The 23,494-nt window shown below is 46.7% G+C and overlaps 1 protein-coding gene across 1 annotated transcript in view; it reads right to left on the bottom strand.

Annotated features, from left to right (window-relative positions):
* Positions 1–1,942: 1,942 nt before the first annotated feature.
* The window catches only part of ANGPT4 (angiopoietin 4), a 72,286-nt gene continuing 50,734 nt past the window's right edge, over positions 1,943–23,494 (bottom strand). The window contains 8 exon segments of the mRNA XM_020990664.2: positions 1,943–4,692; positions 6,060–6,190; positions 11,439–11,463; positions 11,466–11,603; position 13,296; positions 15,026–15,127; positions 15,779–15,894; positions 22,577–22,809. Coding sequence (XP_020846323.1) covers positions 4,532–4,692; positions 6,060–6,190; positions 11,439–11,463; positions 11,466–11,603; position 13,296; positions 15,026–15,127; positions 15,779–15,894; positions 22,577–22,809 — 907 coding nt within the window. The 3' untranslated portion in view covers positions 1,943–4,531.

Raw genomic sequence — 23,494 nt, 5'->3', positions numbered from 1 at the left:
TTCAGTAACTCAAATGAGCCCTGGCTGTTCAGAGGAGGGAATCAGGAGCCTGTGGGCATCGCTGCAGCCCTCCACTCAGAGAAACGGCCCCTGGAGCTCCACTGAATGTGTAAAGAGCCCCAGCCCCAGGCAGCCGTGTTACCCAGAGTGCCTCACCCTTCTTTGAAGGGGAGACCCAGCAAGTTCTTTCCTCTTAGCAGAGAGGCTGTGAACTAACTAGATAATCGGAAGAGGTATTTTGTGTCAAATATGGCTAAAGTGTTGTTCGTTTTTCTTAATTATAGTTTTTTTGTTGTGGGTGGAAATGTGGTCATTGGGAAGTGATGATGTAAAAAAAATTGGAGTAGATCTGAGATTTTCTTGCAATAAGGAATAGTAGGTGAGAAAGCTCTCTTTGCTAATGCAGGTTGGCACTTTCTCTGTAACTGGGTCTTAGAGAATTCCCTAGAACACAGAGAGGTTAAGTAACTTTGCCTCCAGTGAGACAGAGATTTGAATTCAGTTCTTCCTGGCTTTGAGCCAACCCTCTACTCACTAGGCAGCTCTTAGGAACACACCAGAGGCCTGAAATCCAACCTTCTCATTCAGTAGAGAAGGCAACAGGGGTCCAGAAGTGGAAGGGACTTGGTCTGGGTCTTACAACCAGTTAGTGGCAGAGCTATGACTTGAACCCCCATCTTGGTCCTCCTATTCCGAGGCTCCTTCCACTACACAAGCGGCAGCCACGGTTTAGGCCCTTTGAGGAGAGGGATGGGGAAGGCCATTCTAGTTCTAGTGAATTTCCCAGCCCCAACAACTGAACTCTTTCCCCCAGAAATCGAAAGTATTGGACCCAACCCACAAATATTTATCACCATGGACACCAAAAAACCCTCTCCCAGATAGGAGGTTCTGCCTTGAACACTACAGGCTTTCCTTTTTGCTCCACTGCACTCCACTCCCCTATCCCCAGGCAGGCCTAGATCACTATTCTGCTCTGGGATTGAAAGCTAGCTGACCCAACCCACAAATACTAGTCACCATGGAGACCAAACCTGTTTTTTTGTTGTTTTTTTTTTAAGGTAAGAGGCTGTACCCTATTCCCTCTACCTTTACTCCACCCATCACTTTCTCAGGCCTAGGACAGTAATATGACTCCTAGAATGTCCAAGCTGGGCAGAACCATAGGGCATAGCCACTCAGAGCTAAAGGACCTCAGAAAGGACTTGTCATGGAATCCCAAGAACAGCAAGCCTAGAAGGGGCCTCAGCAGCCATCTAGCCCAAGCCATACCTGAATGAGAACCTCCACTACAAAATATCTAGCAGGTAGTTGTATAACCTTTGTCTGAAGACCTCTGATGGAGGAAGCCCGTGACTTACCAAAGCAGCCCGTTGGAAAGCTGGAATTGTTAGCAAGTTTTTCCTTATGTCAAGCTTCTCTGCAACTCCTATCCATTGATCCTAGTTCTAGCCTCTAGGGCCTAGCAGAATAAATCTAATCTGTTCCTCATCTCTCCTAAGTATTCTCTTCTCCAGGGTTAAACATCTTCAGTTTCTTCATTCATTCCTTCTATGGTACAATGCCAAGGCCCTTCACCTTCAGGCCCTCCCTTGTAGGCTCTCCAACCAATCAATGTAGAATGTAACACTGAGAATTAGTGTGATGTTTCAGATGGGTTCAGACCAGGGTAAAATACAGTGGGATTATCTAACTCCTCTTTGGTTCAGACACTATTTTTCTCTTAATGGAGGCTAAGATCATGTTAGATCTTTGGCTACCATATCAGACTGTTGACTGGTATTTTTTTCAGGGATGTGCCAGAGCCAACTCATACCAGCTCCCAAGAGCCCAACTGTTAAATTTCTAGTGTGAGCATATAGACCTTGGAAATCAGCAAATGCTACAAATGAGGACTAAACTTTAAAAAGTGCTGGAAAAATGTTAATAATGCAGACTAAACTTAAAAGTGTGAGTGCCATACATTTTTTGGAAAGTCAGTTGTTAAACATTTACCAGCATACCCTTGCTTTTAACATACTAGCACTCTCAGATCTTTTTCAGAATGGCAGTTATTTTACCATGCCTTTCCCATCTTGTACTTGTGAAGTTTATTTTTTGAACCCGAGTGTAGGATTTTACATTTATCCCCATTAAATTTTATGATTATATATTTTGAACTGGAAGGGATCTGAGAGAGTTCATCTAGTTCAACCCTCTTTACTTTACAAACAAGGAAACTTAGACCCAGGGATATTATCCTTTGTCCAAGGTCTAGTAGCTGGTAAGGAGTAAAGCTGAGATTCACACCCAGGCCTTGATCCCAAAACACCGTGCTGCCTCACTAGTGAGCAACTGAGATTTGGCTCAGTGTTATTTTGGGATCCTGACTCTGGCATCCAATGTGTTAAGCCATCTCTGAATCAAGGACAAAAAAGCTTTGACAAGTTCTGGGTTTTTTTGCCCTCCCCTGCCTCTCTCTACCCTCTCAAATCCCACTTGTTCTTCTGCACACAATTCTAGTCTCTTCCAATCTGTGCTGTGTCCTCTCTCTTGGAAACCTTCCCTGATTATTCCAAACCCAACTGATTTCTCCTTCATAGAATACCTACTGTCCTGTCTGTACCTTACTAGCTCTAACAAAAACATGAGTCTCACATTCTGTTGCCCAAATCACAGGATCATGTATTTGGAACTTGAAGAGACCTCAGATCCTTTCCTTTTTGTGGATTATCCTTTGAACCACTGCCCTTTCCAGAGCCCTATGATATATGTGTCTTCTTTTTTCCCTGCTTGCTCATGGAGTTGCTGTCTCCAACTAGACTGTGAGTACTTGGAGGACAGAACCACAGAGCTGGCATTACCTGGAGACAGGATAGGAGGCTTCCTACACCTTTGGACCTTCCCTGTCTGTTTGCTAAAGCTGGGATATCCCTCTACTGGCGACAAACCCTTCATTCCTACCTCCCTTCCTTTTGTCATCCCCTTCCCCCAATAGTGGCCACATTAAGGACACAAGTTCCCTTAGGAGAGGGAACACAGGGCTGGGTAGTTTCAGAGAGAGGTTAGTGACATCCCACTTCCTTTCCAGGAAACAGGTTTAGGAGGATGTGGGGAGAGCACAAGGTATTGGGAAAATGAAGAGGGGAATCATTATAGACAGAGGACAACTGCATGGCGGAGGGTGGTGCTCTGGACCAATTGTGTCTCTTGAACATTTTTGTTGCCCAGAGGATGGGTGGATGCCTGATCCAAGAGAAAGCTGGCCTGGCCTGAGATGACTAGTAGTTGCCCAACAGAGCAGCTGGGTCCTGAAGCAGGCTTTGGTTTTAATCCTTTGAAAAAATGGGCTGGGTACTTAGGTGGCCCTCTTATCTCTACCACTGGGCCCCTGGCAGAATGTGGCAAGAATCCTCAGGGCCAGGGATCGAGCTGTTACAATTTCCCATACCACTCCTACCTCCCCTATCAGGTTCTCTGCATGGCTCTTTCTCCAGGTTTGACTCTTTCCATTCACAGGTTCATCTCTCTGGGTGACCAGTCTCCCTCTACCCTGACCCTCCTGACCACATTAGGCTTTCCTGTCTACTCCTGGCGATACAGATTCCCTTAATGCCAGATGGGCTTGATAAGTATTTCTGAGAAGAAGTCATGTCATTAAGGCCAACCCAAGGTCTTCCTCAGTGAGGTCTGCTTCTGAGATGGAGAGAAGCACTTGACAAGCCCATGCTAAGTAGAGATTTCCAATCATCTCATAGTTAGAGAGCCAAAGTGTATCCCTTCTCCTGCCCTCAGTCTTCCTCATGCTCAGCAGAGCAGTCTACATTGCTGGTACTCCTAGCCAGGGAGCCCAGCAGTAACCAAGGACTTGAAAGTTTGGTCTTTTTGAATGAAGATGATTCTCTGGATCTAATTAAAATGTGTGTGGGTGGTGGTGGTAGGGAAGAGAGAAGGAGCCAGTTCATCTGGCCATGTAATGAGGCCCTTGGATGGCAGCACTGAGGACAAGGAGGGGCTGCCCAGACTGAGGATGGAAAGGATAATGGGCTGGATTCGGAGAGGATGATTAAGGCCAGGAGAGGATGGGAGATGGTGGGAGAGAGAGGTCAAAACAGAAGTAGAATTAAGTGGGGATCAACATAAGCAGAGAGGAAGCCTCCCTTCCCCAAAGTAGGGCTTGTGTCCAAGGAATCCAGAAGAAGCTGTTCTGTGGGACCTTTCCAGGGTGAGGGAACCACAAGAATCTGAGCCCTAAAGCCAATGCCAATGTGGCCTCTAGGAGATAGTCTGGCCATCTTGGTGAGGCTAGTCCAACCCTGACTGCCAGCATCTTGGTGCCATCCAAAGCTGGTCTTATTTTGGGCAGTACAAATGAATTTGTGGAATCCACCAGTCTGTTGAGGTCCTGTTCCTCCTCCAGACAGAACTTCAAGCATCTCAGACAGTCACCCTCCTGGTGTGTTGAGCTTTAGGTAGTTCTCCTCAGGGCGGGGGAGTGTCTTTGTCCCCCTGATCGCCACTGATGTCCTTCCACGCCTGGGCTGTCATAGCTCTAGAAGTCTGTGGGCCTCACCATCATGCGCGTGGCCCGAAGTGAGTAGCTGGGGCCCTGGAAGTAGTGCCAACGGATACCATTGAGTTTTCGGACATTGTGCCTGGCTGGGTAGTAGATGCCATTGAGGTTGGAGAGCCCACAAGCATCAAACCACCATCCTGGAAAGAGAGAACACTGTTCTAATCTGGTTTAGATGCCTCCCAGGGTATAATGGGCAGTTTGATAATATTTTCCCCCTACTCCCCACTACCCCGGGTCTTTCCAATAGTTATGAGATACCTACAAATGCAGAGAAAGCAGACCAGGCCCTCTCTCTTATACCAATATTACTAGCTAGCTGAGCTGCCAGAGAGCTAGTGTCTGGTTTTAATTGGTTGTCATCAATTGTTTGGCTAACGCCTTAGCAAAGCCCTAGATTGAGGGTCAGCATACCTAGGGTGAAGTTCTGGTTCTACTATATAAATTAGCATGACCCCAGCAAATCACTTTTCTCTGTTGAACTTCAGTTTGTCTATTTATAAAATGGGTAAATAATATTTGCATCTGTTCTCTCTAAGCTGTTGTGAGGAAGAAAGCTTTTAACTGTAAATGCTATAGAAATGTGATCTATGGTTTTTGACAGCTCAAAGAGAGTGAAAACCCGGGCCTACTTTCCTTGTCTCCTTCCTTTCCACTGAATTTAGCACAAGAAAGAGGAACAGGATATTATGTAGGTAGGCACTTCTATTCCCAAAACGAGGCAGTCAGCGCAGACATAACCACATTTTAGAATCATAAAGTGTTCAATCTTGAAGGGGCCTCAGGACATAGAATGATGGAACATAGAATTTTGGAGCTGGAAGGAACCTTAAAAATAGGAGTCAAGAAGGACCTTAACATACATGGAGCACAGAATGGTAAAGCTAGAAGGGACCTGAGGTATAATCAAGTCTAACTCTCATTTTAGAGATGTGGAAACTGAAGGAATGTGATTAGTACTGTAAGAGTACGTGAAAGACAGTGTCTCCTTTGCCACTTTGTAAGGAGCTCAAGAGTAAGGGGACTTCCATTTGGAGCCAGTCGGTTGCCAATGGGGTAGCATCTTCCCAAGCCCTAGAATGGTGATGGCTTTGCTCTGGGGAGAACTGGAGGTTCTTTGAGGACTTGTCCATGTGGACATGTTGTACCAAGGCCCAGCCACCTGCTTATGGTGCCAGCCATTTGGAGAAGTTATGACTTTACGTAATGTTATGTATATAGATATTTATGTTTGTGCTTTTACCTTCCCCTGACCCTATGGCAAGCTCTTGAGTATTTGGGTTGAGCACAAGATGTAAGTGCCAGATGCTTAGAGAGGTGAGCTGTGGTTAGCTAAGTACATTCTTTGCTGAGCACCGGGCTCTTTAGGGAGTAAGCAGGTGCATAAATGTTCATTGAATGATTGCTGATGTTGGACAGTGGTTTAGGAGAAGAGGAGCGACTCCCGCATTTACTTCTTCCCCTTTCCCTCCCTCTCCATCTCTCCCCTCTTGGCCCTGGTCCTCACCTCCAGACAGCATCTGGGCGCACTTGCAAAGACAGTTGTCATTGTCAGAATCTCGGGTGCTAAAGTTGGTGCCCTGGAGGACCAAGCCACTTTGGTGACCCGCTGTGCCACTGTACTCCTTCAGCATCAACCTGGAGATCCCAGTGTCCCCATAAGGGACAGGTCAGAAGGGAAGGGAAGAGAGGGGAATGGGAGAAAAGAGGAACAGAAAGACAAGGAATGAGAGTGGACTCAGCCTGTGAAAACATTGTATTCCCAGGAGGGGGAAGGGTGGGGAGGCCCTCTAGCGAGTTCTCATCCACTCAGATGGGGTTGAGTTTATTAAGGGACAGTCTTGAGAGGCACAAAGAACCTATCTCTAAGGAGATGGGCTGGATGGCTGATACTGGAGGAGGGCATTTCTAGGGAGACCCTGGGTTACTATGACACTTGTACCCCAGAGGGCAGGTGTGTGGTAGCATGTAGTGATTGAAACCTTGGAACTTCTTGCCTCACTATGTGTATTCCGTCTTTTGTCTCCCCACCTTCTAGAAAGCCCCATCCCCATCAGCCTTTCCGTAACTCTTCAAGGCCCAGATGGTCTTCTCTAGCAAGCCTTCCTTGATCATGCCAGCTCCCAGTAAGCTCTCCTTCCCTTGCATTCCTCCAGTGCTCTCTGTGTTCAGTCCTCACTGGGACCTGAGTAGAAAGAATCTGCCCAGGATTGCTCTCTTCAGCTAGTATGATGAGCTCTCTCAGGAAAGGGTCCAAGTCTTAGGACCTTATTCTCTCTCTCCACCCCTATTTCCACCTCCCAACTGGCATTTATCTAGTCCTTTAGAAAAAAGGTGTCCCAAAAGTCTTAGTGTAGTTTAAATCTTTTTTTTTTTTAGGCAATTGGGGTTAAGTGTCATTTAAATCTTTAATAGCTTAAAACCACACTAAAACTTTTGGGACATCCTGTATGTACATCATCTCATTTGATCTCCCCACAGCCCTCTGAAGTACTATAAATCACTACAGGTATCTTAATCCCCATTTTACAGATGAGGACACTGAGGCTCAGAAGAATTAGGTGACTTGTCCATGGTCACAGAGCTAGTAGGTCTCAGAAGCAGGTCTCTCCTGATTCTAAGTCTAGGGTTCTTTCCCCTATTCCGCAGTCCCCATCACATAGCAGGCCCAGGGAGGGGTGGCCCTTTCACTTCTCTGTTTTTAGACAAACTGAATATCTTTCCAGGAGACTTGCTCACAATAGGTTTGGGTTTTAGACCATCAGTCCTTTCTGTGAATATGCTGTGTGTGTATATACACACATGTATTATGTATATGTATGTATATGTCTATACGCACCACACATATATGTATCTACATATGTAGGACATACTGTGAGTCACCTCTTTTTTCATTCATGTTTGCCTCTCTGTGTGTTTATATTTGGGGGGGTGTAGTTGAATGTATATTGATATTTTTCTGCATGTATATTTGTATCTGTGTTTATGTGTGTGGATTTGTGCATGTTATGGTGTATATCTTTGTGTTTACAAGTGTGTGTCTGTGAGTATTTATGTGGGTTTGTGGGAGTGGGGGTGTGAGTGTTTTGTCTATGACTGCCTATGTTTGGCTGTGTCTGTTTGCATGTGCCAATGGGACTTTGTATATTTGTGTCTCTCCATGTATCTCTTTGTACGTGCAAGTGTAACTGCCTTTGTCTGTGTTTGTATGTGTCCCTCCGGCTTCAGTGTTGGTCCATATGTGTGACTGTAATAGTCAACAGGTGTGTGTTTCTTGCACTGCCCCTAAGCAGGTTGACTCAGTACACATGTATGTATTTTCCCCAGTCCAGAACTAGCTGGCCTTTCTTAGCTGTGGGAGGAGGTCAAGAAGCACTCTCAGACAAGTGGGCCTTGGGACCCACTGGGGAGCTGGGCTTCTCACATCTTCTACTTTGCTGGGAAACAGCCAAACTGTAACGTCCTCCTGGTCCACTGAGACCAAGGCAGCCTGGCCTAAGAATCCTTGGCCCCTCCGGCCTTCACTCCTGCCTGGGGGGTGGGAGGTATCTGGAGTGACAAAGGAGTATAAGGGGAGAAATTAAATCTTAGCTACAAACCACCTATAGCTCCCCATTGCCTGTAGGACAAAGTGTGAACTAATGTTCAATGACTTCTACCATATGCCCCCAAACCATCTGTCCTGATTCCCCTTCCATTATGGGAAGCCCCTATTGCCTAACCAACACAAAGAAGTCACTGTCTTTGCCTGACTTCTCTGTACCTTTAGCTGCTCACTGGACAGCTTCCTACAACGTGTGAGCACATCTGGACACCCCAGCCCAAATGCCACCTTCTGCAGCAGAGCTTGGCAGGCTGCTTCCCTCCCATTCCCACTCCTCTTTCCCAGGTGCCTTTTCTTCAGAAAGCACTTTCCATTGACTCTGGAGGCATCTAGTATGTACTCCGTTATTTACATATTTTCTCCCCCATTAGAATGTGAGCTCCTTAAGGGCAGGGACCACATTTTCGCCTCTTTTAGTATCCCCAGTTCTTAGGACAGGTCTGAAACATGGTAAGCACTTAATGCTTATTGAGGAACAGATAAAGTCAATGGTACATGCACAGTCAGAGTCTTTGCCTTATGATGATAAGATATAGTCACTAGGAATGTAATGCCTTGGACCAGTCATTTGTACTTCCCTATACAGATTCCCCACTGCTGCCAGGCTGCAGTATTCTGGGAACAGGCTGGGCTCCTTCTTTGGTTCACCCCTCCCCTGGCCCTTGTTCCTTTCTAACTCTCCATAATCCGTCTGTTTTTTTACCCCCGCTCAAGTGCCTCCTCCCCTGGGAAGCCTTCCCAGACATCTCAGCCCACTCCTTCCTCCCTCTGAACTCTCAGAGGCTGGACCTTGGTGTCTGTGCTGGGCTGTTATCACAGTGGAAGAGGAAGCACGAGGAAGAGATGTGACTTGTTCACATCGAGGTGGTCACACCCCCTGGCAGGGGAGGGAGCTCAGGTTTTTGATGCTTCTTCCTCTCTCTCTCTCTCTCTCTCTCTCTCCACCCCCCCCATCCCCAAGGTTCCTGCTGGGTCTCCCAGTTAAAAGAAGAGCCCCTCCCTCCTCCACTATAAGGTGAATCAGGAGCATAAGCTTTGTTGGGCCTTGCACGTTGTACAGGCAAACAAGTCTAACCACAGTACTCCCCATCATATCACTCCCCTGCTCACAAAACTTTGTAGTTCTCTGTTGTCTGTAGAGATAAAACCAAAATTCCTCTGTCTGTCAGTGAAGGCCCTCCACAATCTGTTTTAAGCCTATTGTCCTAGACTTCTCTCACGTAGTGCCTGGCAAAGAGTAAGAGCTTAATAGAACGATCAGCAAACAGCCCTAGGTTATGGTCGGCCTGAACTGCCGGGTATCCTGACACCTCATTCTTCCCTACTCTTTTCTTACAGGCTGTCTCCTCTGCTTTGAAGGTCCTCCTTTCTCATCTCTGCCCTTTGGGAGCTACTTCCTCCATGAAGCTTTCCTGACCATTTTCCACTGCCCCCCACCCCATTCTGTGCCCCATTGAAAATTCTAGCCTGTTCTCAGATTTTTCTAGAGCATTTGTCTGGATTTTTCCTCTGTCCCTGTTGCCTTCTACCTTTTGTTTTATTTGTGTGCAAGTGGTACCCACCCTACGATTGTAATAAGAACTAATTATCATCTCTATGCAGATAGCTTCCCAATTTATACATCCTGCCCAACCAGGGCTGTTTAGAAACCAATTCTGAACGTACCCTGGACACACTTAAGTTTCATCTGCAATATTAACATTTTTTCCATCACTTTTAAAAGTCCAGACAATCAACAGAACAATGAATCAAGCTTTGATTTATAGCGTATAAATGCTCGCACTAAAAATTTAACAACCAGCTCTCATACGCAGAGAGAGCTGGCTTTAGAATGCCTCTGAGCCCCACTCTTTATAGTGAGCCCACTGAAAATGTCAAACTGGATGGAATGGTCAAACTCAATGCCTCCAAAACCGAATTCATTATCTTCTCTCCCTAACCCCACCCATTCCTCTTTTGAATTTTGTTATTACTGTCAAGGGAACCACCATCTTTCCAGTCACCCAGGTTTGGCGTCTGCCTCATTCTCACTTACCTACACCATGTAAACAATAAGTTTCCGAATCTTATTTTTACTTCCACAACATCTCCCATTTTTTCCCTCCTCTCCACCCACAAGGCCATCATCACCTCTTGCCTGGATCATTTGCAGTAACCCTTTAATTGGTTTCCCTATTATGTGTGTGTTTTGTATTTATTTATATAGGTATATGTTATCTCCCTCGTTATTAGATCCAGACAAATTCTCTAGGAATATCTGAGAACAAGATATGATTTTCAGCTGGGGACAAGTAATGGAGGAGAGTGGGTAGTGGGAGATGGTCAAGGATGTTCTTTGGGGGCACGGACTATTTGGATTTTGTCTTTGTACCCTCAGCACCCAGTACTATGCCTGATACATAGTAGGTGCTTAATAAAAGCTTGCTGAGTGATAAACTATAACAATAATCCCAATTCCTAGTCATGTGAGGCTTAAAAATATTTCCTTCTGACAGCCGTAAGGGCCTAATGTGTAGAGTGACAACATGGTAGAGTGGATAGAATGGTGGACCCAGAGTCAAAAAGACCTTGGTTCAAATCCTACCTCCTATACTTACTAGCTATGTGACCCTGAGCAGGTCTCTTAACTTCTGTTTTCCTTGGTCAGAACTGCAAGATAAGTGCTTAATAAGTAGTAAAAGTTTGCTGAATTGATCAAGACAAGACGGGTCTTGGGGACAGTTTTCCTTCCCCTTCAAATCCAGCTCTTCTTGATTTTGTTAGGCCTCTATTTGCCAAAACTTAGAACTAGCATCCCTGCTGGGTTGAAAGGTTCTAGAGACCGGGCTGCTAATCCTGACTCTGCTACTAAACTCAGTGTGTGACCCTGGACCGCTTGGTTATGTCCCTTCTCTGGACCTCAGTTTTTTTCTGTCAGATGAGGGGGCTGGACGTAATGAGTTCCCATGTCTTTTTAAGCTCTGTTATTGTTAGTTATCCCTTTCCTGACCCCTCTCTTGTGGACAGGAGGGAGCTGGCTGCTAACAGGCCTTCTCCTCTGCATGACCCCACTGGGCAGAGAGTCTTGGAACTGCTGCCTCAGAGGACAGGTCCCCAGTCTCTTGGGCTCCTAGTGACGCGAGTCTGAATGAGGGACATATGGTGGTGGTGCGTCCCACCCAGGGCCATCATCTCTGACCTGGCCAGCCCGACCGTCTAGAGCCTAGTGGCCTGGGACTGTAGGGAACTCCCAGAGAGATCAGCGACCCCTTCCCAAGCCCTAATTCCCTCTTGGCTTCCCACCTGTAGAACTGCTGCTCACTCCCAGCTGGATTCGCTCATACTGGGCGTAAGCCTGGTTCCCCTCCCAGTCCAGCAGCTCCACCCTCAGGGCATAGGATGCCTGGCTGGTGAGCTGGTGCAGCGCCTCATTGCCCAGCCAGTACTCCCCAGCAGCATCGCCAAGCCCTGTGAGGGGAAGAAAGCAAAGGGGAACAGATTGGGTAAGGTGAGCTCTGGACAGGGCAGGGGTGGGGCCCAGAGCCAGAGAGGTACAGCTGCAGGCTGAGCTAGCACGAGGCAAATCTGTCCAATCAGCATTTGGCCGCATCCTTCTCGGCTGTTTCTCCCCATTCTTGTTGTCTCCTTTGACTTCTCTTTCAGGACCACCCGCACCTTCCACCATGCTTCTGCTTGCTTCCCCCTCTCACTGGACCTGCTCTCAGGAAAGGCTCTCATACCATGCACTGACCCTCTGAGGGCTGGTCAGCATCAGCCTCTGGTTCCCCCCGTCAGCCTCCTCTCTCACTGGGGGATGATGATGATGATGATGATGATGATGATAATAATAATAATAATAATAATAATAATATTAACTCACATTCCTCTAGCTCAGAGATAAAATACATAGTATGACAAAGGAAATCAATTGTGGTGAAATATAGTCATCAAAAAAAATTTTAAAGCAAATTCACAGATCCCACATTAGGAGGTCCTGCTTTAGTTCTTTAAGGTTGACAAAATGCATTCTTTGCAGCAGCCTTGTGAAAAGCCCAAGGCCCATTTTAGAGAATCTCTCAGGGCTCCTCCATTCATGCCACTTCTTGTGGACTCCTAGCTTCATTTTAGCCTCGTTTTCTGACTATTTTCACCCACTTGGATAGTAGGACTCAATTTCTGGCTCTCCTTCCTTCTGCCCACTCTTCTTCCTCAAACTCTGATAGGGGAGCCAGACTCCCACATAATTGCCTGGGTCCACAGCTTTCCAGTTATTTGTTTTTAAAATGTATTCTCCTATTAGACTATAAGCTCCCCAATTCCAGGTATTATCTTGTTTGCTGAATAATGCTTAATAAATGCTAGTTCACTCCTTCCATTTCTTTGTCTCTGTCTTTGCGTACGTCTCTTTCTGTGTCTTTGCCTGTCTCTTTCTCTCTCCTTCAAAACCCCTCAGTGATCCTACATACTTCCTCAGTCTATCACTACATCTCTGTTCTCTTTCACAGCCAAACGCCTGGAAAAAAGCTATCGATACCATCTGCATTTTCTCTTTTTTCACTCACTTTTCAATTATTGCAATCTGTCTTCTGACCTCATGACTCATCTGAAACTGTTCTTTCCAAATCTATCTTTGAATGGCCAGATACAATGTTGGGGGTTTTTTTGGGTTGATTTTTATCTTTCTTGACCTCTGCTGCATTTGACATCATCAAGCGGGATCATTGGGTGACGTAGTAGATAGAGCCCTGGGCCTGGAATCAGGAAGACCTGAATTCAAATCCACCCTCAGACACTTGTTAGCTATCTGACCCTAGGCAAGTCATTTAACCTCTGTCTGCCTCAGTTTCCTCATCTGTAAAATGGGAAAATTAATAGTACCTAACTCCCGGGTTGTAGTGAGGATTAAATGAGAAATTTGGAAAGTGCTTAGCACATAGTTGGCGCTTACTAAATGCTTATTTCTTGCCTTTCTTCTCTCTTCTCTTCTCTCTACACTCTGTCTTGGTAACCTCCTCAGTTCTTATGGGTTTAATTATCATCTCTTTGCAGATGATTTCCATATTATATTTGCAGCACTTAGTCTCTCCCCAGAGCTTGGGGCCTGGAATGTTTTGTGGGCATTTCTCTCATCCAGCTTCTCTCTGCTTACCATGGCCCCACCCTCGTTCAGGCCCCATCACCTTTCACTTAGACAATTGCAGTAACTGCTGAATTGTTCTCCTTGACTCAAATTTCTCCTCTCGCTGGTCTATTCTCTATGTGCTGCCAGCATGGCGTCCCTGAAGTCCACATCTGACTACGTCATTCCCCTGCTCAGAAAATCACAATAGCTCCCTATTAGCTCTAGGATCAAATTCAAACTCCACGTTTGGCATTTAAAGCCCTTCCCAACTTGGCTCCAGTCTCCCTTCCCAGTCTCCTACTTACGCATTCCTTGGTCCAGCCAAGCTATCCTATATGTTCATCACACAAAGCATTTCATCTCTCATCTCCATGCCTTTGCTCAGGGCTCAGGCCCCCATAATGCCCTCTGTCCTTCCCTCCACCTTGTAGAATCCCTAATCCCTGCTCAAGTGTTTGCTTCTCCATGAAGCTTTTCCTGATCCCTACAGCTTGATTTGGAGTGCCTTTCCTGACAAAATTGTGGCTATACATTTGTTTCAGTTATGTCTGACTTTTCATGACCCCATTGAGGGTTTTCTTGGCAAAGATAATGGAGTTGTTTGCCATTTCCTTCTCCAGCCCACTTTACAGATGAGGAAACTGAGGCAAACAGGGTTCAGTGACTTGCCTAGGGTCATATAGCTGGTAAGTGTCTAATGTCTGATTTGAACTCAGGAAGATGAATTATTCTTGACTTTAGACCCAGAACTCTATCCACTGCACCCCCTCCCAACGAAATTACTATGCATTCATTTTGTCCGTACTTATATACATATATGTGGTCTCTCTCAGTAGAATCTAAGCTCAAGGTCAGGCATTATTTCAATTTTGTTTTTGTATCTCAGTGCCTAATATAGAACTTGGCATATAGGAGGTGCTCGATAAATGCTTGCTCATTTATACAAAGGAGGAGACAGATTCAGAGAAAGGAAGTGACTTGCTCAGGGTCACATAGTTAATGCATGTTGGAGCCAGGATAAGAGCCTAGGACTCCTGATTCCAAGATAATTACTATTTCTACTCTCCCCCATCCCCCTTTATTTTTTGGTCTGGACCTGGGTTTTCATTGGTGTATAGAACTCCCTGGGAGGAAACTCCCTTCACCAATGCACATTGCCATCCTGTGGCCTGTACCAGATGAAAATGTAATTGGGAAATAATTTAATGGAATAAATGAAAAATGCAGTAGGCCATAGATAATGTTAATATGTGGTTTTCTAAGTTAATGTATGATAGGAAAAATCCTTATATATTGTTTAGTGGTCCCTTTTCTATTTGAGTTTGATCCCAGTGTTTTATGCCACGCTTCTCTCTCTTTCCACTAATCCATACACAAAAAAGGGCCTTTTTGTCCTTACTCATTAGGGACCTTATGGGCAGTGGGCTCTGGAAGGCTAGGCAATGTACCAAGGTTGCTCTCTGGTCCACTTGGAAGGAGATCCTATGAGGTCCTGAAGTTGTTGAAGAGTGATGCTAATGCAGAAAAGAGAATCCATGGTCTGGAGAGGGAGGGAAGCAGACAGAAAGACAGACAGACAGGCAAATAGATGATAGACAACAGACAGACACAGATAGACTGACAGACAGGCAGACCGACACAGAGAGACAGATGATAGACAGATGTCAGACAGACTGACAGACAGACAGGCAGACTGCTTCCCAGCCCTCAGGGAGCTCCCTGCCCCTTGAAGCCAACAAGCCTGTCTAGGTGTCTAGGTAGACGTTACCTGTTTGTAATCTTTCCAGTTCCTTTGGAAGTTTACACTGCCATTCACTCGACGCTGAATGAGGGTCCACCCCCCACCACTGGTCTCCATGTCACAGTATACCTGGTGGGAAAGAAACTTTCTGGGGTCACATTTAAATGAATTGGTGAATGAAAGAAAGGCTAAAGGAATGACTGTCTCTTCTGTGTGTCCTGTCCCACCACAGGAAATTCAGTCCCCCCAGCAGACCTGGTCAGGCCCTCCTACAAGATTCTCTGTCCTTGGAACTGCTGGGGTCAGGGTTCAAGACAAGAAGTTATAAAGAGGCTCCCCATTGCTGCCCCCCCTCCCACCCACACCTCTCTCCTTAATGTAACAGTGTGTATTCCAACTGCCCCAATTTTCCCACTAATATTCCTGCTCCTCTGTGGTAGCTCCTGCCAAGGAGATCCCCAAGGACCCAGCAGAGAAGGGGTTTCCTGGCTATCTCTGGGAGCTATAGGCTCCAAGATCTGTAGGTATTCCGGACAGTGAGGGCAGGGGAGCCACAAGGCAGTGTGGTGTTAGAAGCAGAGCCTTTGTTCAGGAGTCAGGAAATCTGAGTTCTAGTCTCAGCTTCACCACCATCTGACTGTGTGATTGGGACCTCAGTTTCTTAGTCTATAAAATGGAGGGCTTGGATTAGGGCTCTTGGAGTGTGGTGAATGATATCCTTGCTTGGTGGCCCTGGGTAGAAAGCCAAGGAGGTTCCCCTGCCCCCCCACCCCCTCCAACCTTCTTGGGCTCCGTCCAATTGGCCACGTGGATAGTGTAGACACCACTGATGTTGACCCCGGAGAGGCGGATTTCCCAACAGTCCTGGAAGGATTGCTCATCCTTCTGTAACAGAGCTGGAGTGTACAAAGGCAAAAATGGAAGGTGATGAAAACTGGGGAAAGAACAAAGGATCAGGTTAGCCTGGGATGGTCACCCTGGGCGGGGAGGGGCCTCTCTTACACCTGTGCCATCCTTCATGGTTTACAAATGCACCTCCTTTGATCCTCACAACAGTTAGGTGAGGATGACAGGGTGAGGATTAGCACCCTCATTTTATAGATAGGAGAACTGAGGCTTTGGAAAAGGGAAGATGGATTGTCCCAGGTCACAGCAAGTTAGTAGTGAGTCAGGGTTAGAACCAGGGTCCCAGACTGATGCTCTGTCCCCCATCCTGGCTTGGGGGATCCCCAAGACTCCAGGTAGTCTCCACAAGCTCCAGCTACTTTCAACCTCCCATTCGGTCCTATGTATACACATCCATAGGCTCCCACAGGAGAGGGTCACACCCAGGGCCTCTCCCACCATGTTGTTTCCTCTGCTTTAGCTCTCTAGGATTCAAATGGAACCTCTGAGGGGTGGGTCCTAGGATCATAGATTAAGGGCTAGAAGGGACCTCAGAGGTAATCTAGTCCACCCCTACCCCCACCACCCAACACACACACTTTTCAGAGGAAAAAAACAGGGTTCAGAGAGAAGTAACTTGTCCAAGGTCCCACACGCCGTAAAGAGTTGAGCCAGCATTTGAACCAAGGCCCTCTGATTCCAAATCTTGTGTCTGGTTTTTCCCCTGCATCACATCACACTGGTGTGTAGTGAAAGAGCCCACATGTAGGAGCAGAAATTGTGGCCCTACCACTAACTTGTGTAAACTTGGGTTACTCTCTGTCCTTCTGTGAGCTTCGGTTCATACCTCTGTAAACTGAAGGCTTGGATTCCATGGTCTTTTATGTTGTAAAGTCCCTTCCAGTTCTAAGGTTCTATGTTCTGAAATCCCTTAAAGATCCACCATTTTGCATAGGTAAAATGGGGTAAGTTATCTGACGTAAAGGAGGCAAGAAAAAGCTTTAACCGTGGAGGGGAAGAGGGGGAAGGTGAGAGGGAATGAGTGAACCTTACTTTCATCGGATTTGGCTTAAGGAGGGAATAACATACACACTCAATTGGGTATGGAAATCTACCTTACCCTACAGGAAAGTAGGCGGGAAGGGGATAAGGGGGGGTGATAGAAGGGAGGGCAGATTGGGGGAGAGAATAATCAGAAGCAAACACTTTTGAGGAGGGACAGGGTGAAAAAAGAGAATAGAATAAACAGGGAGTTATATAGGATGGAGGGAAATATAGTTAATCTTTTACAACATGAATGTTATGGAAGTGTTTTGCATTGAATATTATGGAAGTGTTTTGCATGACTACATGTATAATCTATATCAAATTGCTTGACTTCTCAATGAGGGTGGGTGGGGAGGGAGGAAGGGAGAGAATTTGGAACTCAGAGTTTTAAAAACTACTGTTAAGAATTGTTTTTACATGTAACTGGGAAATAAGATACACAGGCAATGGGGTATAGACATCTGTCTTACCCTACAGGAAAATAGAAGGGGAAAGGGGATAAGAGAAGGGGGGGTGATAGAAGGGAGGGCAGATTGGGGGAAGGGGTATACAGAATGCATGTTGACAGGGTGGAGGGAGGGGAGAGGTGGGGAGAAAATTTGGAACTCAATATCTTGTGAAAGTGAATGTTGAAAACTAAAACTAAATAAAATTTAAAAAAACAGCTCTACCGTTTTTCTGTTTTATGCTGAGGTGTAACTAGAATAAGGACAATGGAGCTTTTCTCCAGCGTGCTGAAATTTAGAAAGTCTTTCAAAAGGTAGAAACCACTGAGTTGAATACCCAATTAGTAAGAACAACTAGTGAAAAGGAGAAAAATACCAGATGATACCAGTCTTTTCCCCTGTTCTTCCCCTCTTGTCCTCTGAGGCCATAGCCCAGGTGAGCTCCATTCTCCATGGGCCTATACCATGGTCCCAGTCTCACTTAGAAGGGGCAATGTGCTAGGTAGGAGGTGAGAACTACCAAGAGGTCTTAAGAACATGCATAAAACCCTGGGCAAACTTTAAATTGCTATGTAAATGCTAGCTATTATTTTCATCCTTCCCTCCCCCCCGGCCCCCATCATCCCTGACTTCCCTGGGCCATGGTTTCTGGTCCTTCATCTAGGCACCAGAATGGCTAGTTCCAGACCCAAGTCCTTTCTGCCTCAGATGTTCTATGGTCTAAGGTTCTATGACATCCTGTAGAGTCAGTCTATTTCTAGAAGTACTATTTACTTAGGATTAGAGAGACAGGGTCTTCTCAAAGATTCTGGTCTCCTGCCCTCAGCTATCCTCTCATTTGCCTATCTCGTGCCTGCAATCAGCTGTTACCATCTCATTCCTTTTAGGATTGAATGCTTTTCTGTCCCAGGACTATAGGTTCATAGATCTAGAACTGGAAGATACCTCAGATACCAGATGGTCCATCCCTCTCATTTTACAAATGAGGAAATTGAGGCCCGTGGAGGTTAAGTGACTTGTACAGATAGTATAATACACAGGTAGAATGATGATGATGATGATGATGATGATGTTACAGGTAGTAAATATCCAAGATGGGATTTGAACCCAGGTCCTCTGACTCCAAAGCTATTATTTTCCCAGTGTACCTTTCTGCCTCCCTATCTTGTGTAGCCGAGGTCATGAAACTTTTTTGTTACTTAACCTTTGTTTGCCTCAGTTTCCTCAAATGTAAAATGGGGATAATAATACCACCAGCCTCCCAGGGCTGCTATAAGGATCAAATGAGATAATAATTGTGAAGCTCCTAGCACAGTGCCCGACACACAGTAGGTTCTTAATAAATTCTTGCTCCTCCCTTCCTTCTCCTCTTGCCCATCACTGGTGGCCCCTGCTCCATGGACCCCAGTGCATACACTTCCCAGGGTGGGGTGAGGTGGGCCAGAAGAGCAGAAAAGGGCCCACGATGTCTCTCTCTGTCCTGGAGGACCCCAAGTCATACTGAACTATTTTCTATGGGATGATTGAGAAACACCACAGTGGATCTGGCTCCTGGGGACCTCCACTGGGTAAATGACACAGCATTTAAAAACAAACAAGCAGGGAATGTTAACAACTTCTACCCCCAAACTGTTTGTTTACTCTACTCTCAGAGGTGGCTTTGGCTGTGAGGCTACTTGACCGCTGGCTCCTTGAAGGCTTGGCAGGATCTCAGGGCAGACTGGGCGATGAACTGCAGCTGACAGGTAGATAGTCTGGCCAATGAGCTGAGGAGCTGTGGCGTCTAGCTTCTGAGTGCTACCCCAGAGGAAGGGGGTGGGGGGAAGGGTCTGAGAGTGGTAGGGAACTCACAGAGCAGATAAAATATCATTGTCCCCATTTTTTTCCTTTTTTTTTTTTTTAGGCAATTGGGGTTAAGTGACTTGCCCAGGGTCACACAGCTAGCAAGTGCCTTTTTTTGGCAAGGCAGTTGGGGTTAAGTGACTTGCCCAGAGTCACACAGCTAGTGAGTATCATGTGTCTGAGGCTGGATTTGAACTCAGTCCTCCCGACTCCAGGGCCAATGCGCTATCCACTGTGCTACCTAGCTGCCCTGTCCCTGTTTTTCTGTCAAAGCTGCTGAGGCCCCACAGAGGAATCTGGGGTGCCCTAAGATCTCTGACACCTGATACCTGTGGGACCATGGACAAGTTATGTAATCACTCAGGACTTCTTCTGTAAAATGGAGCAGGGATAGATCATCCCTAAGCTGACCCAAAAGAACATAGCCCGTCATGGACTGTCATAACTGATAGGCCCCATAGAGATCATCTAAGCCAACCAAGGGGTAGGCACACAGCTTGCCCGCTTTAATCAATACTTCTTATTATTGTTTGTTGCAAATAGAGGATGTCCCCAGAGTACTGGTGCAGTTTTAAACTTTAATAGTTTAAAAGTACACTTAGACTTTTGGGACGGCCTCTCCTATCTCTCTGTCATGTACTTCCTCCCATAAGGAACACAGACTTAGAACCAGAAGGGACTGTTACCATCATTCAGTCATTTCAGTCTTGTCCACACGTGACCCCATTTCTATTTCCTTGGCAAAGGTACCGGAGTGGTTTGCTATTTGCATCTCCAGCTCATTTTACAGATGACAAAACTGAGGCAAACAAGGTTAAGTGACTTTCCCAGGGTCACACAGCTAGTAAGTACCTGACACCAGATTTGAACTCAGGAAGATGAGTCTTCCCAACTCCAGGCCCAGCCCTCTATCACAGTGCTGCTAGAAGAGATGCTAAATGTTATCTAGTCCAACCCTCTGATTTTACAGATGAGGTAACTGAGGAAGCCCCAAGGAGGGAAGTGAGCAGGACAAGTGGTAGGTAGATCAGGGATTTGAACTCAGAACTTCAGACTCCAAATCCTGAGACCCTTTCACCGGGCCATATCACTTCCCATTCAGTTCAATGAACATTCACAAAGCACCCATTCTATATTGGGACTGGGGTCACAAAAATAAAAATGGCCTGCCTTTTTGGAGGGAAGGGTGGGAGCACACACCCGTGCATTGATAAATGTACTAGAGAGTGATGCAACCAAAGGTGAAATCTAGACAGGAAAAGTAGGGGAGGAAGAGATCCCTTTCAGCCAGGGGATCAGGGAAGGCTTCCTGGAAGAGGTGGCAACTAAGCTGAGTCTTAAAATGAGAGATGGGGCCTGGGGGTAGAGGCATGCAGTGTTTGAGCAAAGAGGGAGCTATACCTTAAGACAATTCTGTTGGCAGCTGGTACTTAGGGTGCTGTGGAAAGGGGAGATAGGAAGGATCATAGCTCACATTTCTTTAGCACTTTACAAAGCACTTTCCCATTAGTTTTCTCATTTAATCCTCACAATATCCTTGTGCCTGTGAGGAATGCAGGGCAGGGGCTATTAGTTCCATTTTACAGAAGAGGAAACTGAGGCTTTGAGAAGGAATGGCTTGCTCAAAATCACACACAGAAACGAACATCTGAGCAGGAAGGAGATTGGGTCTTTCTTTTCTTTCCACCCACCACCCTTAATACACTGCGGTGTGTACATAATGGTTGATCGTATAATGCATTGACTGAAAGACAGAAAAGTAGAGGCCTTCTTCAGAGAATGGGCACACACTCTGTTTCCCTGTGGGTCAGCCTGACCTGGCTGGGAACCAGGAATCCCTAGGTTCTGCAGGGCAGAGCTAGGAACAGTAGGAGCAGGAGAGACACGGCATTCATGGGCCAGTGGGGAGGGGAGGTGTGGGAGTTTCTTGGATGACGACTTCTGAAGCCGTAAGAAATCCCACTTCTGAGGACTTCCACGTCCTTCCCCTCACATCAGGTCAGGCTTCCTTGCCTTGCGGAGGCCTGCCACACAGAATGCCTGCAGCTGGAGTTTGGCCTGGGAGAGATGAGAGGCCTGGGCATGGTGCCCTGGGTAGGAGAGACACACCTGGGACCAATTTAAAGAGCTCCAGGTCCAAGGCTTCACAGAATCCCCTCATGGAATCGTGCCTGGTGGTTTGGCTAGCCTTGCTGGAAGACCCCTTCCACCCTGCTCTCCTAACCCCCAGGACAAAATTCACTTCTTCCTTTTCTGGCTCCTTTGGTTGTAGGCCTATCTGCACCAAAGCTGATCCTAGGGAATGGTGGGAAGGTAGGGACTGTGCTAGCAGGGTCCCCTATACCCTATATATCTCAGAGAACAAGAAATGTCAGAGCTGGAAGGGACTTTAGAGATCTGGTCCAATTCCCTTATTTTACGTATGGAAAAACTAAAGCCCCAGAGGGAAAGTGACTTGTCCAAGGTCACTAGGCAAGTTATTGGTTATAAAGCCAACAATAGAACCCAGGTATCCTGATTCGCAATAGCAATTGGAGACTCTGTACCACCCTGCCCAAATTCCAACATCAGTGTTTCTCTGCTTTTTATTTTCCCAGAAGATACTTGTTTCAGTTGTGTCTGACTCTCCATGACCCCATTTTGGGTTTTCCTGGCAAAGGTACTGAAGTGGCTTGCCATTTTCTTCTCCAGATCATTTTACAGATGGGAAAACTGAGGTGAACAGGGTAAGTGACTTGCCCAGGGTCACACAGCTAGTGTCTTCAGCTGGATTTGGACTCAGGTCTTGTTGACTCCATGCAGGGTACTCTATCCACTGTTCCACCTCCTTGCCCTGAGAGGTTACCATTAAGAAGCAAAGAGCCTGGAGGGAGGTTGAGAGGTGGGGGAAATGAGGACTTCTAGAATAATTCCTGGATTTTGCCAAGGGCAGCCCCAGGGCCCAGGAAGAGTTAGAAACCTAGGGCTTCAAAAGACTAGAGGAATGTCTTGACTCATTAGGGCCCTCTGACCCTTTCTGTCAAGCAGCACCTTCTTTGCCTGTACCTTTCTGTGCAACCTTGGGAACGTCACTTCTCATGTCCCTTCCCTCTGGGCCACATCTTACTCTGAAAAATGAGGGAGTTGGCTTAAGTGATCTCTAAGAGCCATTTCCAGGTCAGATAGCTCATGCGTCTTTGATTTGACAGTTGACGAAACGGAGGCTGAGAGTAACTTACTCAAGGTCAAGGGCTTACCCAAGCAGAACTGGACTTTTAAGAGCTACAGAATTTAAGTGGTCTGGTGGGTCTAGCTCAAACCTCTGAGGACTGGGGCCAAGCCTCGGCTTCCCTTCCCTGCAGTCCTCAGGCAGCCTCACCTTTGCCGCTGGAGACAATGTGAACCAGGCGCTGCACTGAGTCCAGGAGCTGCCGCTGCTGCCTCTGGAGGAGGCTGGTGTTGCTGTTCGCTGCGTGCAGGCTCCTCTCCAGGCCCTCCAGCGTGCTGCTCTGACGGTTCACCAGGCGCCGGAGCTTCTCCCTCTCTCCCCGGATGCCCTCCAGCTCGCTCTGGTGCTTGCTTTCCATGGCCCGCACTCGGGTCTCTAACACACTGCCAGGAGGAATACACAGGGCGGGCAGAAGGGCCACAGGAAGCCTCTGTCAGGGAGCTGGGATCTACCACCGACTTGTGGGGGGCCTTGGCTCTACAGTGAGGTTGGATTGGATGCTGCTCATTGAGCTTCCCTCTGGATCTGAGGTTAGGTGTTCTAGGGGCCCCTACACTCTAACATCATGTGTACTACAGTCTGTGACATTCTGTGTTCTATGGACCTTTCCAGCTCTGGCATTCTATGACTGCAAATAACATTAGGGTGTGGACCCATGGAGAGTTGAAGAAGGTGACCTGGAATGCATCGAGCTGCCAATACCCTGGAGTTTCCTTCAGTTTCCCTTAGGAGGCCCCTACCCACAACCACCACCCTACATGGGAACAGGGGGCAGGCAGCTTGGATCCAAGGATGCCTTGATGGTGAGACAGGGGGCACATGCCCTGGGGCCCACTCAAAGTCTCACAGGGAATCAATAATGATAGCTGCCGTTTATATAATTCTTTAAGGTTTGCAAAATGCTTTACATAGGTTAACTCATTTGATCCTCACAACAACCTTGTCAGGTAGGTGCTATTATTATCCCTGTTTTACAGATGAGGAAAGTGAGGCACAGAGACATTAGGTGACTTGTCCAAGGTCGTACGACTAGTAAGTGTCTGAGGCAGGAGTTAAACTTAGGTATTC

The sequence above is a fragment of the Phascolarctos cinereus genome, unplaced genomic scaffold (assembly GCF_003287225.1).
Source record: "Phascolarctos cinereus isolate Bilbo 61053 unplaced genomic scaffold, phaCin_HiC Scaffold_2;HRSCAF=192, whole genome shotgun sequence".
NCBI classification, from domain to species: Eukaryota; Metazoa; Chordata; class Mammalia; order Diprotodontia; family Phascolarctidae; genus Phascolarctos; species Phascolarctos cinereus.
The sequence above is the reverse complement of the archived record's forward strand: the minus strand, read 5'-3'. Positions and strand labels throughout refer to the sequence as shown.